General features: G+C 37.1%; 1 protein-coding gene across 1 annotated transcript in view; it reads left to right on the forward strand.

Moving 5' to 3' along the window:
* The window catches only part of LOC131166091 (uncharacterized), an 85,047-nt gene that overhangs the window by 40,064 nt on the left and 28,102 nt on the right, over nucleotides 1–16,881 (forward strand). The window contains exon 3 of the mRNA XM_058124361.1: nucleotides 11,167–11,651. Within this exon, the coding sequence (XP_057980344.1) occupies nucleotides 11,167–11,651 (485 nt within the window). The remainder of the gene's footprint in view (nucleotides 1–11,166; nucleotides 11,652–16,881) is intronic.

The following is a 16,881-nucleotide window of genomic DNA, read 5'->3' on the forward strand; positions in this document are numbered from 1 at the left end:
TAAACTCATAAGTGTTTTATGTACCATGATTGGTTACATCATGATCAAATGATCGTCTCCCTAACATGACATAGGCCATATCCATTGGGAGTACATCACAACAGACCCTATCCTTATAATCTCCCATTTGGATGGGTACAATACAACTCTTGTTAATTGGTAGATTTGTCCTATTTACCTAATTCACCTTAAAAGGATGAGGATGTGGCTCTCCTTTAAGCTTCAATCTTTCTAGAGCAGCTTTGGAGGTCACATTCATGCTACTACTCCCATCAATAACTAACTTACATGTCCTAGCTCTGCAATCAATGAAAGTGTGAAAAATAGTGGTTTGCTGTGTTAAGATTTGATTAAAATGAATGACCTAACTTGAAGATAGGTCTCTCCCTCTATTTATTGTTAGAGGTTATATATGTCTTTTAGTATTTTTATTATTGAGTGTGTTAGTATGTTAATTAGTGAGAGTTAGTGAGGGTATTATTGTCATTAGAATGTTTTTAAATTTATCTGACCTATCTTCAAGTTAGGTAATTTATTTTTAATCAAATCTTAACATGGTGTCAGAGTTGGCTACCGGGAGGTCTTGGGTTCTAGTCTTGTTGCCCGCGTTTATTGTGCGGCATTTAAAAAATTATTGTATTCCCTATAATGGGTGATATTATCGTGCTGGGGAGTGTTAAAGCTTGATATATATTGTTAGCCCACTATTGCAGAATTTGCAGTCTAGGGAAATGGGACTGTAAATCCCACTTCTTCTATCTTTTCCTTCGATTTTTATATATTCCCAAATTTCCTTTCAATCTTATGTCCGCTAGCAAAAATACTAAATCCATGAATTGTTCAGTGACATTCTTCCCTAGTCTTGTGGTTATTTAGTCTTTGAAGACGAGGAAGATGATTGGCGGAGGGCGTGAAGTTGGTGGACTCTATCACTTTGAGTCGACTTTATCCTTTTACTGCCTGCACTACTCCTGCCACATCTTTCCAAATCCATTGTCACTTGGGTCATCCTTCATTGGAAAAGGTAAAATGTCTTGTTCCTAGTTTGAGTTCTGTGTCTAGTTTCATTCAGATATATGGGGTCTTAGTAGGGCCGTGTCCAAGTTGGGTTTCCGGTACTTTGTAACCTTTGTGGATGATTATTCAAGAATGACTTGGTTATATTTAATAGAAGATCGTTTTGAGTTATTTCATGTATTTTGTGCCTTTTGTTCTGAAATAAAGACTCAATTTGATTTGCCAGTTCGAATACTTCGAAGTGATAATGCTAAAGAGTTTTTCAGTGCACAATTCACTACTTATATGATTCAGTTTGGTATTGTTTTTTAATCATCCTGTGCTCACACTCCTTAACAAAATGGGGTTGTAGAGTGGAAAAATAGGCATCTTCTTGAAATCACTCGAACTTTACTTTATCAAATGCATGTACCTAAAGTGTTTTGGAGTGATGCTGTACTTACTATTTGTTATCTGATCAACAGAATGCCATCCTCTGCTCTTAGTGGTAAAATTCCCTACTCCATTATCTTTCTTAATTCACCTTTATTTTCTCTTCCTCCTCGTATATTTGGTTGTGTCCTTTGTTCATCAACTAATTCCTGGGGTGGATAAGTTGGATCCTCGTGCTATAAAATGTGCCTTTCTAGGCTACTCGTATACCCAAAAGGGATATTGTTGTTATAGTCCTGTGCTGCATTGCTTCTTTGTTTTTGCCGATGTTACCTTGTTTGAGTCTACACCTTATTACACCCCGTCACTGATCCCTTCTGAGTTCAATGAGTCTCTTCCTTTCCTAATCTTCTAGATTCTATGTTGCTGTCCTTGCCCAACCAACCATATGAGTTTCCATGTAGTTCGAGTCCTTCTCTTCGCCTTGATCATCTTAATTTGCAGGTGTATTCATGACGGAGGTTCCAAGTAAGAGAGTCCCCTCTAGCTTCTACTACCACGCCTTTGGTTTCCTCATTTGATGATCATACTTCCCATGATGTTGTTCCTCTTATTTCTGTTTAGAAAGGTAAACGCACATGTACTTAGCACCCTATTTCCAACTATGTTTCTTATGGCTCCTTATCACCCTCCTATTATTGTTTTGTCATTGCTCTGATTACCTTTCCTAAATCTGTTTCGGAAGCCTTAGCCCATTCAGGGTGGAGGGATGCTATGGTTAAAGAGATGAATGCTTTACATGACAATGGTACGTGAGACTTGTGATTGGTTGTTGCTAGGTTTACACTATGAAAGTTAACCCTGATGGTTCTATGGCTCTTCTAAAGGCTCGTATTGTTGTTAAGGGATACACTCTGGTGTATGGTTTGGATTTTTTTGATACTCTTTCTCCAGTTCCCAAACTTACATCAATACATTTGTTCATCTCCTTGGCCATGACTTTTCACTGGCATTTGCATCAGCTAGATGTAAAAAATGCCTTCGTGCATGGTGACCTTGAGGAGGAGGTTTATATGGAGCAACCATCTGGGTTTGTTGCTCAGGGGGGTCAAGCGTAATGTGTTGGCTCGAGAAGGCTTTATATGGTTTAAAACACTCCTAGAGCATGGTTTGGTTGTTTCAGTGCTGTAGTACTTGAGTTTGGTCTTTGATGGTGTGCTGTGGATCATTCTGTGTTTTATCGTTATACTTCATCGGGTAGGATCCTTCTTGTTGTTTGTGTGGATGATATTGTTATTATAGGTGATGATGATAAAGGTATTCAGAGTCTTGAACCTTTTCTACAGACTAAGTTTTAGATGAAAGATTTAGGACTGCTGAAATACTTTCTTGGGTATAGAAGTATCGAGATCTCGTATCGGAGTTGTTGTGTCACAAAGGAAGTATGTTATATGTTAGATGAAACTAGCTTGTTGGGATCTAAACTGGTTGATACACCCATGGATCTTAACAGCAAGTTAATGTCGGATATGAGTGATTTGCTACCTGACTTTCACAGTGTAAATCCAGAGACAGCCAATCGCAAACTTGTTAGGAGGAAGAGGTACCAAGTCTTAAGTACCATTGTCATGTAAAGCATTCATCTCTTTAACCATAGCATCCCTCCATCCATAATGGGCTAAGGCTTCTGAAACAGATTTAGCAAGGGTAGTAGATGATAGATCAGTAACAAAACAATAATAGGAAGGTGATAAGGAGTCATAACAAATGTAGTTGGAAATGTGATGTTGAGTTGTGTGCGTTTACCTTTTTGAACAACAATAGGAGGATCAATATCATGGGAAGTATGATCATCAGACAAGGAAACCAAAGGCGTAATAGTAGAAGCTAGAGGGGACTCTCTTCCTTGGAGCTGCTGTTGTGAATACACCTGCAAATTAGGATGATCTAGATGATGAGAAGGACTCGAATTACATGGAGACTCAGATGGTTGGTTGGGCAAGGACAACAACATAGAATCTGGAAGATTAGGAAAAGGAAGAGACTTATTGAGCTCATGTAGTAAGGTGTAGACTCAAAGAAGGTAACATTTGGCAGAAACAAAGAAGCGATGTAGCACAGGACTATAACAACGATATTCTTTTTGAGTATATGAGTAGCCCAAAAAGACACATTTTATAGCATGAGGATCCAACTTAATCCACCCCAAGAGTTAGTTGATGAATGAAGGACACACACCCAAATATACGAAGAGGAAGAGAAAATAAAGGTGAATTAGGAAAGAGAATGGAGTAGGGAATTTTACTACTAAGAACAAAGGATGAAATTTTGTTGATAAGACAACAAGCAGTAAGTACAACATCACTCCACAACACTTTAGGTACATGCATTTGATGAAGTAAGGAGCGAGTGATTTCAAGATGTCTATTTTTCCTCTCTGCAACCCCATTTTGTTGAGTAGTGTGGGCACAAGATGATTGATGAACAATACCAAACTGAGTCATAGAAGTAGTGAATTGTGCACTGAAAAACTCTATAGCATTATCATTTTGAAGTACTCGAACTGGCAAACCAAATTGAGTCTTTATTTTAGAACAAAAGACACAAAATACATGAAATAACTCAAAATAATCTTTTATTAAATATAACCAAGTCATTCTTGAATAATCATCCATAGGGGTTACAAAATACTGGAAACCCAACTTGGACCCAGCCCTACTAGGATCTCGAACATCAAAATGAGCTAACATAAAAGGGCTTGCAGCTTGTTTGTTGACTCGGGAAGTGAAAAACACGATGGTGCTTTCCCAACTGACGAGACTCACAATCGAGACTAGACACATGAATCAAACTAGGAACAAGACATTTTAACTTTTCCGTGACAATGAATTTGGCGAGGTATGATAGTAGCAGCATAGGCGGTAGAAGGAGATAGCGGTTCAAAGCGATAGAGTCTAGCAGCTTCACGCTTTCCGCCAATCGTCTTCTTCGCCTTCAAACCTTGAATAATCACAGAATCAGGGAAGAATGTCACTGAACAATTCATGGATTTAATAATTTTGCTAATAGACATAAGATTGAAAGGAAATTTGGGAATATATAAAACCAAAGGAAGAGAAATAAAAGAAGTGAGATTTATAGTCCCAATTCCCTTCACTGCAATGGTGGATCCACCAACAAGAGTAACACAAGTAAATTTGTAGGATATTGAAGGGTGGAGAAGAAGTTAGGTATGCTCGTGATATGATCAATGCCAATAAAGTCTATGATTCAAGGACTAGGACGAGAAGTACTGGATGACGGGCATACTGTGTGACTACCTGTTTGGGCAAGAGATGCAATGGGAAGAGAAGCTTGTTGTGATGCTTGATACTGTTGGAACTTGGAATACTTTTCCTTTGACATGGATATTGTACGTTGCCCTCCGCTCGACCCCAAAGGTAAGGAATCGGTGGTGCCTGCATTGGTTGCCCCCAAAGGCGTGAAGTTAGTGATGGCTGCTTTGGCAACACTTGAAGGTTTGCTATGAAGATCCCAACACTGCTCAATAGTATGATTACTTCGTCCACAATGAGTGCACTTGCAAGGAGTACCTCTACCTTGTCCGTCTTTATGTCTACGACCACTTCGAACCACCTCAATAACTTTCGCGATTATTTGATAGAGAACTAGAATCACCTTGTATAGCAAAGGTTGTCCTCTCAGAGCCAGATGCAAGAGCAAGAGAATGCATGCTAAAGGAAGCATGGCGGACACGAGAATAAACATCGACTAATGATGGTAGCTTGACACTACTAAGTATCTGGGATTAGACTGCCTCAAACTAGGGTCTCAAGCCTGCTAAAGCACAAAAAACTATCATTTGCTCCCTCTACTTCTACATCTCACGAGTGTCGGAAGTTATAGGTTGCACGGCGTTAAATCATATCCTTGTTGAAACTGAAAGTACTCCTGGGATAAATCATACATATGTGCAACGTTACTGGAGTATAGAAGTTTGACATAATCCTAAATCTCCTTGCACGTATCTAGATGTATATACATCCGTGCAATTTATGGCCCCATCGAATTCCATAGAGGGAACACAATCGAGGCATCTTCTTGAACCCACACGTCTTTTCTCTTCTTATCAAAACGATCAGATTGGAGCAAATGGTCGGATATCCTTAATCCTGCTAAATAAATATGAACAGCTTTAGACCATTGAACATAGTTCTTTCCATCCAACTTTTGAGTCGTTATTTGTGGCAGCAATGTAGGAAACAAATTTTTGGGATTCATAGATTCCATCCCAACACTCACAAATTAACAACCACACCAAAGCAAGAAGAACAATCAAAGCTAATCGGGACAATCACAAACTATGTGAAGCACTGACACAACCATGAACGAGAACAACTCACCAATGGATATAGTACTGCCACAACCTCACAACTGAACATGCAAACGTTTCCATGGCTCCAAAAAACTCATAAAGAAGCCTTCACAACCCTTGAATAGAGATTAACGGAATACTATGAGTGCATGGTCGAAAAAAGGTTGAATTTTTGAGCAAAAAAATGGCATAATTGCTTGTTAATATAGTCTAGAGAAGGAATCAGAACACGGTAGAGGAAAAGAAAAGGAAAAAAGTGGTTGGAACTTCACTCACGTGCCGGCATGTAGGGTTGGCCCTGTTGACATTTGGCAAGCATGTGGGGGTCCTTCGGTGATGGGGTTTTGTGGGGTTAGGCTTTGGGGGGGTTTGTTTATGGGTATATGGTTGGTTTTGTGAAATAATTTGGGATGGAGGCGGATTTGGGAAGGACAACAATGGGAATGGTGTTTTCCAACCACGTTTGAGGGGAATAGGGTTTAGGTTGGATCACGCTTTGATACCGTGTTAAGATTTGATTAAAATGAACGACATAACTTGAAGATAAGTCTCACCCTCTATTTATATACAAATTAAATACATTCTAGTTATAGTAATACCCTTACTAACTCTTACTAATTAACAAAATAACACACTCAATAATAATAATACTAAAAGACATAAATAACCTCTAACAGTTTCCACTTCTCGCTATCCATGGTAATGGATGAAACACACCTAAGCACACTAACATAAAGGTCTTCCTCCTTAAAATCATCAACAAGCTCACTCTCATCTCCTAAGCACTCAACAACATCTACATCCTGATCCTCACAATCAGGCAGATCATCAACTTCACACTCTAAAGCTAAGGTTCGTTGGGGACAATGGGCAGCAATATGACCTCTAGCGTGGCATTGATGGCAGTGCACATATTAGCTACTAGCTTGACTAATACTAGGTCCACTAAAGTGAACAACATGATGTGACTATTTGCTTCACAAAACTCTCCCTAGGGGTAGACTAAGGGATGGTAGGCCTAGGTTGAGAAAAGGGTTTGGAATGTGACTCGCTCACTTGAGATGAAGACCTACGGGAGCTCTTGAAGCACTTTTCAATGGCAAGAGCTTTCTGATAAGCTGTCTCTATGGAGTTTGAATAGAACAACTAAACCTTTTGCCTAACATCCTCCTTAAGACCATTCACAAACCCGGCCACAGTGTGAGGTGTGACCTTAGCAATATCACTCTTAAGCTTAGCTTCTCAAATCAATCAATGTAGTTGGCTACAATAGTGATTTTTTTATGGTTCAAAGCTTATTGAACAACTGGCTCCTAAAGGAAGTAGGGATGTACTTTTCTTTCAATCATTGCCTCATAGCTTCCCATATAGTAATAAGAGGTTCACCCAACCATCCCGGGGTTTGTTGCAAAATTTGTCAAGACTTCTTTGTTAGTCCTACAAGCTTGATCTTGGCAAACCAAACTTTGTACTCACCCTATATATGGTAGCAATTAAAGAAAACTCCATCTCCAATACCTAGTCAAACAAGGAGCTTGGGTCTAATTTCCCATCATAGGCATGCACATCTACCTTGACCCTTTTTGTAACATCACCATAGTCCTCCTATCCTTGCCTTGGAGAATGTGGAGAATGCCTAGTGTTAGGTTGGTACCCTACATCATTAAACTCTTCAAGGTTACCTTCATTAAACCTAGACTTAAGATTGACCTGAGGTTGGAGGAGTTGAACTAGCCTACTGGTCTATTTTGGAGCCTAACTCATATTATTAGGTGCTAAAGGAACCCCTGGAGTAGGAAGAATACCCTAGGCTGACCCTATTAAATATGACGATTCATTAGGGTGCCTAATTGATGTCTTCTTCTGCAGGGCATTTATTTAACATCTTCATGAATTTGTCAAATTGTTGTGCAAAGTGCCCAAATATTTGGTCCACAGACTCCCGAAGAGTGCCTAATCAAAGAGACAAGGATTGGGTATCAACTGTTACAAGTTTAGTGGGATTGGTCTCAACATTTTTGTTCGCAACCATGGTTAATGCAATATGGTGCAATGATGGTGAGGATGACTAAACTTGATTGCAACTGATATGAATCCTAAAACTACTACAATGTATACACATGAAGCTAAAGAATATAATGCATATGAATTGACATGGTCTCACATGACATGGTAATAAGGAATGAACTAGGTATGAGTATGAACAGGGATTCAAATGATGAGTTATAGGGCATTTACAAGGCAAAGGGCAGATTTTTGTTTTTTTGTTTTTTTCAGAAGAAAGGAAACAAGAAACTTGGAATTATGGAATTACAAAATTTCTATAGTCATACAAACTTGAGTAAACTAAGGAACAATATGTACAAAAAGTAAAAGTTGCTGAAATGCGAATGTTAAGGTGGATGAGTGGTATAACATTAAGAGATAAAGTAAAAAATAAGCATATACGCAATGATTTAGGCATAGTGTAATGGTCTTGGACCCAACTCCGAAGAGGTAGCTTTGGCTCACTAGCCTCATGGGTTTGTCCTATAAAAGGCGCTTCACATAGTCGAAGCTCAAACCATCCTTATAAGCCCAAGATCATTCTAGTACATGTCTGATGTAGGACTGTGACATGCTCTCTTGTATGACCTCTGGCGTCTTTGTTAGAGTGGCTTACACCTCTGTGTAGGATCTACCCACACGATAGTACCCTTAGGGTGGCTCTGATACCAAATGTAACGGTCTTGGGCCCAACTCAAGTGGGGTATTGTTCGCTTTGGTTCAGCCTCACAAGTTTGTCCTATAAAAGGCACCTTACATAGTTGAAGCCCAAACCATCCTTATAAGTTTAAGATCTCCATAGCACACATCTACAGTGACGCAACACTGATCGAAGACAAGATAAGGGAGGGCGGCTTAGATGGTTTGGGCATTTAAAACGCAGGCCTAGTATAGCACCTGTGAGGAGGAGTGAGTGGGCTACTATTTTTCACATGAAAAAGGGGTAGGGGTAGGCCTAAAATAACTTGGAATGAGGTAGTGAGGAAGAATTTAATAGCCCTTAATCTAATAGAGGAAAACGCTCTCGATCGGGTGAATTGGCAGAAAGGGATTCATGTAGCCGACCCCACCTAGTGGGACTAAAGGCTTTTTGTTATTGTTGTTGTATACACTATACAAACTTTAGTCAAGAAAATGTGAGAATTTGGTTATCTCACCAAAGATTTTGAGCACAAATTGAGTTTACCATCGATTTCCCAATGTAAGTTGAGCAATTTTCTAGATCCCTATTCTCAGATTCTCAAGAAACAGCTTTTAAACAGCAGGTTCAATCTGAATGCTAGCAAGGCTTCAAAACTCTGAAATTTTCTGGGGCAGCCCAAGATTAGGCTGTATTTGACCTTAGAAATGCGAACCAAGCTTGATACTTCAATATTCACTCAGAATGATTCGAAATATCAGGGAAAAATCCAAATTCTCGAAGCTTGAAGCAATATCTCGCAAGTCTGGCAACTTCACCATATGCGTGGTGGGTGTGTGAGCTGCCAGTGGGGGGCCTCCAGCAATGTGGTTCCGGCTGGTGGTAGATTGGGGGTGAGGATTCCAATGAGGGTTGGGGTGTAGCAAGAAAAGTAGATGGTGGGGGGGGGGGGTGGGTTGGCTGGAAAAGTTTTGGCCACCTCATGAGGCCTCTCTGGTGGTCGAATGGTGATGAAATTTCAAGGGGTGGTGTTTTTGGGGTTTCTGAATTTGATGGTGTAGAGGGTGCACTAATATAAAACCTGGAAAATGGAACTTGTGACTCGGGCATGACTAATATTCTGGGAAGTTGCAGATGAACAGGTGTTCAATTTTCGGCAATTTTGAATGGCTGTGTGGTGATCGTGGTTTGCTCTGGCGCTAATTTGATGTAGGACAAATATTAAGATTTAGATATAGTGAGAGAATTAGAAGAAGCAGCAGCAGCAGGAAGACAGAATCAGAAACAGAATTTGGTAAGGAAGAAGAAGAAGAAGAATGCAGGAGCCTGCGGGGGGGAAGAGAGAGAGAGAGAGAGAGAGAGAGAGAGAGAGAGGGAAACTACAGTAGTCTGAATTCAAAACAATAACTGTACATCAACTTGCATGTCCAGCACTTAAACCACTGTTACAACTAACACAGATTTGCAAATATGACCCAACTAAACACATAATTACAAAAGACTAAGGGAACTCATAAAATGAAATACAAAGAGGTCCTCCATACGCACTATTTCCCTTACCTTCCTAAACCTATGCCTGAAACACGCGTGTCAAATGTGCGACATAGGAGATGTAGAGGGTCATGAACCCCAGCTTTGCCCACCGACTTCTTTTTTGTTTTCTTCTTCTTCTTTTGCATTTGTTCTTACGTTCCTTCTGTACAGAGGAAACATTGCAAGAGGGATTTTTTTGAGAGAGACAATAGAGAACAGCATGACCAGGAGCTTCTTCACAAGCTCGCACTGCAGAATTTTCACTGCATTTTCACTGCCTGCACTTGCCTTCAGTTCCAGTTGCTAAAGCATCTAGAAAATCTGCATTTTTTGTCTTTTTTATTTCCCTGCTTCTAAATTTCATCAAATCAATCCTCTATATTGGGAAATTGATCTGTGTGGATAAGCGATGGTGTTAAAATCATCCCACCATGCATAATCCATCATGGGAAATCAGTCCATAGCCCAAGAGCTTTTTAATCTTGGGATTTGCATCAAGGAAACCATTGTAAGATTTTCCTGATTTTACCTTTTGACCTTTCTTTTGGAAAAAAATCTACCTTGTTTTTGAAATGTTGAAACATTGTTGATCTTGCAAGTATGTCAGTTATTGGCCAAATATGTCAGTTCTTGGCCACACGTCGATGTATTTCTCAAAAAGGATGATGTGCAACAATTGGCATCAGTTGACGGTTCTATACCGCTGCTCCAAATGGTTGCTTGAATTGCAAACATTTTCACACTGTTGGGATTAAATTGCATAAACTAAAACATGAGGGGCCAAATAGATTGCAATCCCAAATTATAAGGGTGTAAAATGACAATGGAACAATGAATTAGATGAAAATTTGGAAAAAAATATTGGTAGTTGCTAAAGAAGTATCTAAATGCAATTGTATTGCCCTTGGATAAAGAAAAGTTAGATTAATACACAGTAGTACATACACACAAAAGCATGTTATATAAACAAACTTGTTTTGTTCCTAAACTATCGTGCCCAGCTGGAAGGGAGTGGCTCATGGTTCTCCAAGTTATATGTCTTCATTTTAATTGCTGCAAGTGAATTTTCATGCATCAATTTGTTTTTCAGTTTACTGGTGAATTCATTAAGTTGCTGATAATATTGGTAGTTTACTGTTTAAATATCTTAATTGCCTCTTTGTTCATCAAAGTTGGTCTACAGCTCATCTTCTTGCTTCGGCTGGAATGGATCATACTGTCTGCATATGGAATGTATGGAGCAGAGATGAGAAGAAAGCACGTATGTTAGCTAGTCATAATGCAGCAGTGAAAGATGTCAAATGGTCACCACAAGGACTTTCTATCCTTTCTTGCGGATATGACTGCTCATCCAGGTTAACTGATGTTGAAACAGGGATGCAAAAACAGCTTTTCACGGAGGATCAGGTGGTTGGAGTGATAAAATTTCATCCAGACAACTCCAATCTCTTCCTTTCGGGGGGCTCAAAGGGCTTCCTAAGATTATGGGATATTAGAGCTGGAAAGGTGGTCCATGAATACATTCGAGATCTCGGTCCAATCCTTGACATTGAATTCACCATTAATGGCAAGCAATTCATCTCATCCAGTGATGTATCTAAAGGCAATGTCAGTGAAAATGCTATTATTGTCTGGGACCTGTCACGACAGGTTCCACTGTCTAACCAGGTGAGGATTCCTTCTTCCTCCTCTTCTGCATGACAATTGTTGCATGAAAAAATTTGACTAAAGCATTTATAGATAGATGATAAGATTTGATGCATCCTCAAATGCTTCTTGCACAACAATTATGCTTTTATGATACATGATACCATATTATAATATATAATTTGCATTGTAGAAGACTATGATTCTGCATCACTAGTATTTTATTTTGTAAAATGCTTTGTTGCATTGACAAGGAAACTCGATAAAATTCAGTATAATAGGAATGTGCTAACATGGAAAAACTCCAAAAAAAAATAATACAGACAGACATGGATAGAGTGCTGAAAATTAAGTGTAATTTTTTAAGGCGTGGAATATACATAATTACGTCTTCCTCTTGAAAGTGTCATTATGTTGTGCTCTTTTCTTGAAAATGACCATTTTTGAGAATTTCTTGGTTTCTGTTGTGACATTTTTCTTCTCATAGTACATTTCTTTGGTTATCCAAAAAAAAAAACTACCACTTGCTTGAATCTGTTATGTCAGAAAACTTTGTTTTGTGTGTGCGTGTGTGTGTTATTTTCAGTGATTATCAACAGGGTATTGCAAGCTTGGTGTAGGTCTTATAGAGGGGTGAGACAAGAGGATCCTTTATCCCTATTTTGTTCGTTTTTGTGGTGGATGTATTGAATGGGATGATGGATAGGTCTGTGGACAGGGGGTTGTGAGAGATGTTGAGGTTAGGAGGGAGGGGTGGTTATTTCTATTTGTAGTTTGCTGATGATACTATTATGTTCATAGATGATGATATTGCATCTTTTGTAAATATGCATGACATTTTACAGATTTTGAGAGGTATCTAGTTGTAGAATTAATTTGGGGAAGAGTGGAGTTGGCGCAGTTAATATTAGTTTCGGTTGCCGGTTGGGTTTTGGAGTTGACTTCCTTAGATGCGTGTTGTCATGTTTTAGATTGGCTTTTGACCTATTTATGCTGAATAATTGGGTAAAATGGAAGACCTTCCTTCTATGATAGTATGTCCCTCTATTTATAATAAATGTCAAGTACAATACCAATGACCATAATACCGTTACTAACTCATGCTTACTAGCATAACTCTCACCGAATAATAATGCTAAATGACTATATAACCATAAACACTCCCCCTCAAGCTGGAGCATATTTATCATATGCTCCTAGCTTGTTACAAATGAATTTCACACGAGTACCTCCCAAAGCTTTAGTGAACAAATCAGCAAGCTGAAACTTAGACTTTGTTAGTATTACTATATTAATGTTGGATGTTTCAAATTTTTTTTAAAAAAATTTGTTTAATAGTCATCGGTTTTATTTTAATAAGTATACATTAAATTTAATATATTATTTTTAACATTTTTAAAAATATTAACTACTATTTTAATGGTTTCATATTTATGATGCCGGAAGTTATACTTAATTTTACCTATATAAATTGTGATCCTACTTCATTTCAAGATATGTTTTTTTCTTCTTCAAATAACTTTTTCTACTCTTTCTCAAGATTTATATTTTGTTGGGTAACTAAATAATACATCGCCTATAGCTCTGGTGTTTGTGAGTGCACACAAAACCTAGCCAGCTGAGTAATCCTGGAAGTCATGCGCGCAGTGACTATATGCACCGAGAAATGTTCTCTATTAGTGCAAAATCGGCTTTAAGGATAGTTGTCCTTTCACGCCTATTTGGATTTTTATTTAATATTAATTTCATTAGTAAATATTTTTTCCTTCTATTATATTTCTAACAATCTTAAAGCCGATTACTATTATCTATTTTAGAAGGAAAAAAATTGCATATATTGAAAAAAAAAAAAACTTTGATTCCATTAAGGTTGGTTTGAATTGTTGGTATTACTTTATATTTTTGCAATAAGTGCGAGGATATCTCCATTTATTTATTCAATTGTTTAAGATTTGAATTTATTTATTCAATTATTTGTAGATCATGAATCTAATGGTAAATGATTTTTATAATGTCATTTTCACGTTAAAGTTATTATTATTAAACACGAACATCATTTTTTGTTTTTTTTGTTTTTTGAAATAACAATATTAGTTTTTTAAAAATATATTGATTATGTGTATTTTCTAAATTTTCTAAGTATTTTGAACTACACAAATTTTGATGTTGTTCTTGCTTTCTTGCACGATGTGTGCATGCTTGATTATTGTGTATTTTAGATTAATTTATCAGTTTCTCAAATTTCTTGTCTCTGGTATAACTTTTTTAGAAATATGTTATTTGTGCAGTAATATTTTACTGAACTTATTTAAATATTGTCAGATTTGAAAATATATTGTAGTGTGGAGGTAACATGTTATAATAGCTATAATATTGTTTGAGATTTATTATATTTGAGTCAATTATAAAAATTGTGGTTTGAACAATTGAATGAGAAGGTTTTTTCACTTCCCATATGTGCGCTTGACTTGTTTATTTAAATGGGAGATGTTTATGTGCATAAATGAGACAACACTATTATTTTCTATTGACTAGTAGAGAACATTCTAATATTTTATTCTATTTCACTACATAAATGGACAAAAAATATTATCTATTTTTCCCAATTGTACGATTACATGATTTTGTAAGGCACGTAAATTTATTTATTTTAATTGTGGGGGTTAAAAGTGTTTTGATATTATATTCATATGTGAAATAGAGGTGGTGCATAAATATGTCATTAAATTAATATGTTCACTAATTATTATTAATATTTTTGCAAAGCAAGATAAGTGCAAATAAGACACAGTCTTTTCATGGGAGCAATAGTGTGGTGATGGAGTCACCTAATTGGAAAATGTAATAAATGACGCAAGAAAATAAATTGGAACATGATAATAATACACATAGATGTGTAATTTTACAGTGCATTGTTCAAGTGGATAATAGACACATAGCCATAGTATTGGTTTTGGTTAGTGTATTTGTGGGCTAACATAAGCTAATTGAATAGTCAAATTGGGCTATTATTAGTGTGATCACGAAAATGTGGGGGTACCTAATATCAATATGATCAAAATATGAGAGTTGAGAAACAACCGTTGATTAATGAACTCCTTATCTAAAGGACTAGCTAAAAAGTTAATAGAAAATAAACAGCGAGGGGGATGTGTGTTAAGCCCTTAACGTAAACTACTAATGATGACAACCCAACTAATGTGATTGGAGATCCCATGAATTAGGTTTCAATGGGTAATAACAAGTCACTGAGTAGTTTGGTGCGCACTATTACTTGTTTTGATCATTCTTATGGTGTGCGGATAGTGTAACTGCAATGATTGTGAGGTTGAGTTTATCTCTTAATAAATTCATATCCTTTGTTAGGTGGCATGTTTAGTTACAGCTATTCACTTGATGAATTTATCAATGTGAGTGTGGAACTGGGGGCGTTTCCTATGAAATTTTATTGGGCTAAAACTTTCTAGAGCACTTATGAATATCCAGGTATGGTGTATGGCCTATTCATACCAACCCGCCAGAGTTTTTGTGTATAGAGATGTTATGTGAGTGATATGTTTATAGTGTTACGCTGAAAGAATTTGGTTCAAGAATTTAGTATTCAACAAGTTCTTGTAACTCAACATATTTTCTCTAAGTGCAATTCAAACCAAAAGGTATTGACACCCAATGCATTACTTCTTGTGGTTACCCAATGTTGGTTTTTTTATCTTTCTTTGATTTTTTAATTTGAACCATTTGGGGGATTGTTAGTATTACCGTATTAATGTTGGATGCTTCAAATTAAAAAATATATATATATATATATATATCTATTTAATAGTTGTCAGTTTTATTTTAATCAAGTATATGTTAAATTTAATGTATTAGTTTTAACGCTTTTAAAATATTAACTACTACTTTAGCGGTTTTATATTTATGATGCTGGAAGTTATACTTAATTTTATCTATATAAACTATGATCCAACTTCATTTCAAGATACGTTTTTTTCTTCTTTGAATAACTTTATCTTATACTCTTTCTTGAGATTTATATTTTGTTGGATAACTAGAACTACACTACATCTCCTATAGCTTTGGTGTTTATGAGTGCACATAAAATCGAGCTAGCTAAGTAATCTTGGAGGTCGTGCGCGTAGTGACTATATGCACCGAGAAATGTTCTTCGTAGGCATGAAATCGACTTTAAGGATAGTGGTCCTTCCACACCTTAGCTTATGATAATAATTTGTAGTTTTATTTAATATTAATTTTATTAGTAAATATTTTTCTTTCTATTATATTTCCAACAGATGTCTGTAATAAGCTTCTGTACAAGTTCCTCTTGAATAAAGTGGCAATCAACTTCAATGTGCTTTTTTTGTTCATGGAAGACTGGGTTGGAGGCAATATGAGTAGTAGCTCGATTATCACACGTCAACTCCATAGGTTGAGAATGTGGAAAACCCAATTCTTCCAACATGTTCTTCAACCAAACAAGCTTACATGTAGTGTGTGCCATAAACCTGTGCTCATACTTAGCACTTGACCTGACCACCACAATTTGTTTCTTATTTTTCTAAGACACCAAATTACCACTTATAAAGATACAATACCTGGTTGTGGATCTTTTGTCAGAAGGCGACCCAACCTAATTTGCATATATATATATCCCTGAATATAAGTGTGATCCCGATCCTACTATAAGGGACCTCTCCCTAGTGCACCTTTGAGGTATCTCAAAAAGTGAATTACTGCATCTCAGTGACTTTTTCTCAGAGAAACGAGAAATTGACTCACAACACTTGTCACGAAGGATATATTTGATCAAGTGATTGTGAGATAATTCAATTTTCCAACAAGTCTTTGGTACCGTCCTGGGTAAGGCAACAAATCACCCATATCAACAGGATTGGGTCTCAAGAGCCCCGTCTCATCTAAAAGATCAGGAACAAACTTCCTTTATTACAAGACAGTTCCCATACAAGATATCGATGCTTTTATACCCAAGAAGTACTTCAATGGTCCCAAGTCCTTAGTCTGAATCTTACTCTGCAGGAAAAACATTAGGTGGATGCCTCGACCATTGTCACTAGTGATCACAACAATGTCATCCACATACACAACTAGCAAAATCCTACTAGATGGAGTATGACGATAAAATACAGAGTGATTTACTGCACACCATTTGAGGCTAAACTCTAGTACTACAACACTAAATTGGCCAAACCATGCTCTAGGAGATTGTTTTAACACAACAATTTCTTAAGCC

Source organism: Malania oleifera, chromosome 1 (genome assembly GCF_029873635.1).
Source record: "Malania oleifera isolate guangnan ecotype guangnan chromosome 1, ASM2987363v1, whole genome shotgun sequence".
Taxonomy (NCBI): Eukaryota; Viridiplantae; Streptophyta; class Magnoliopsida; order Santalales; family Ximeniaceae; genus Malania; species Malania oleifera.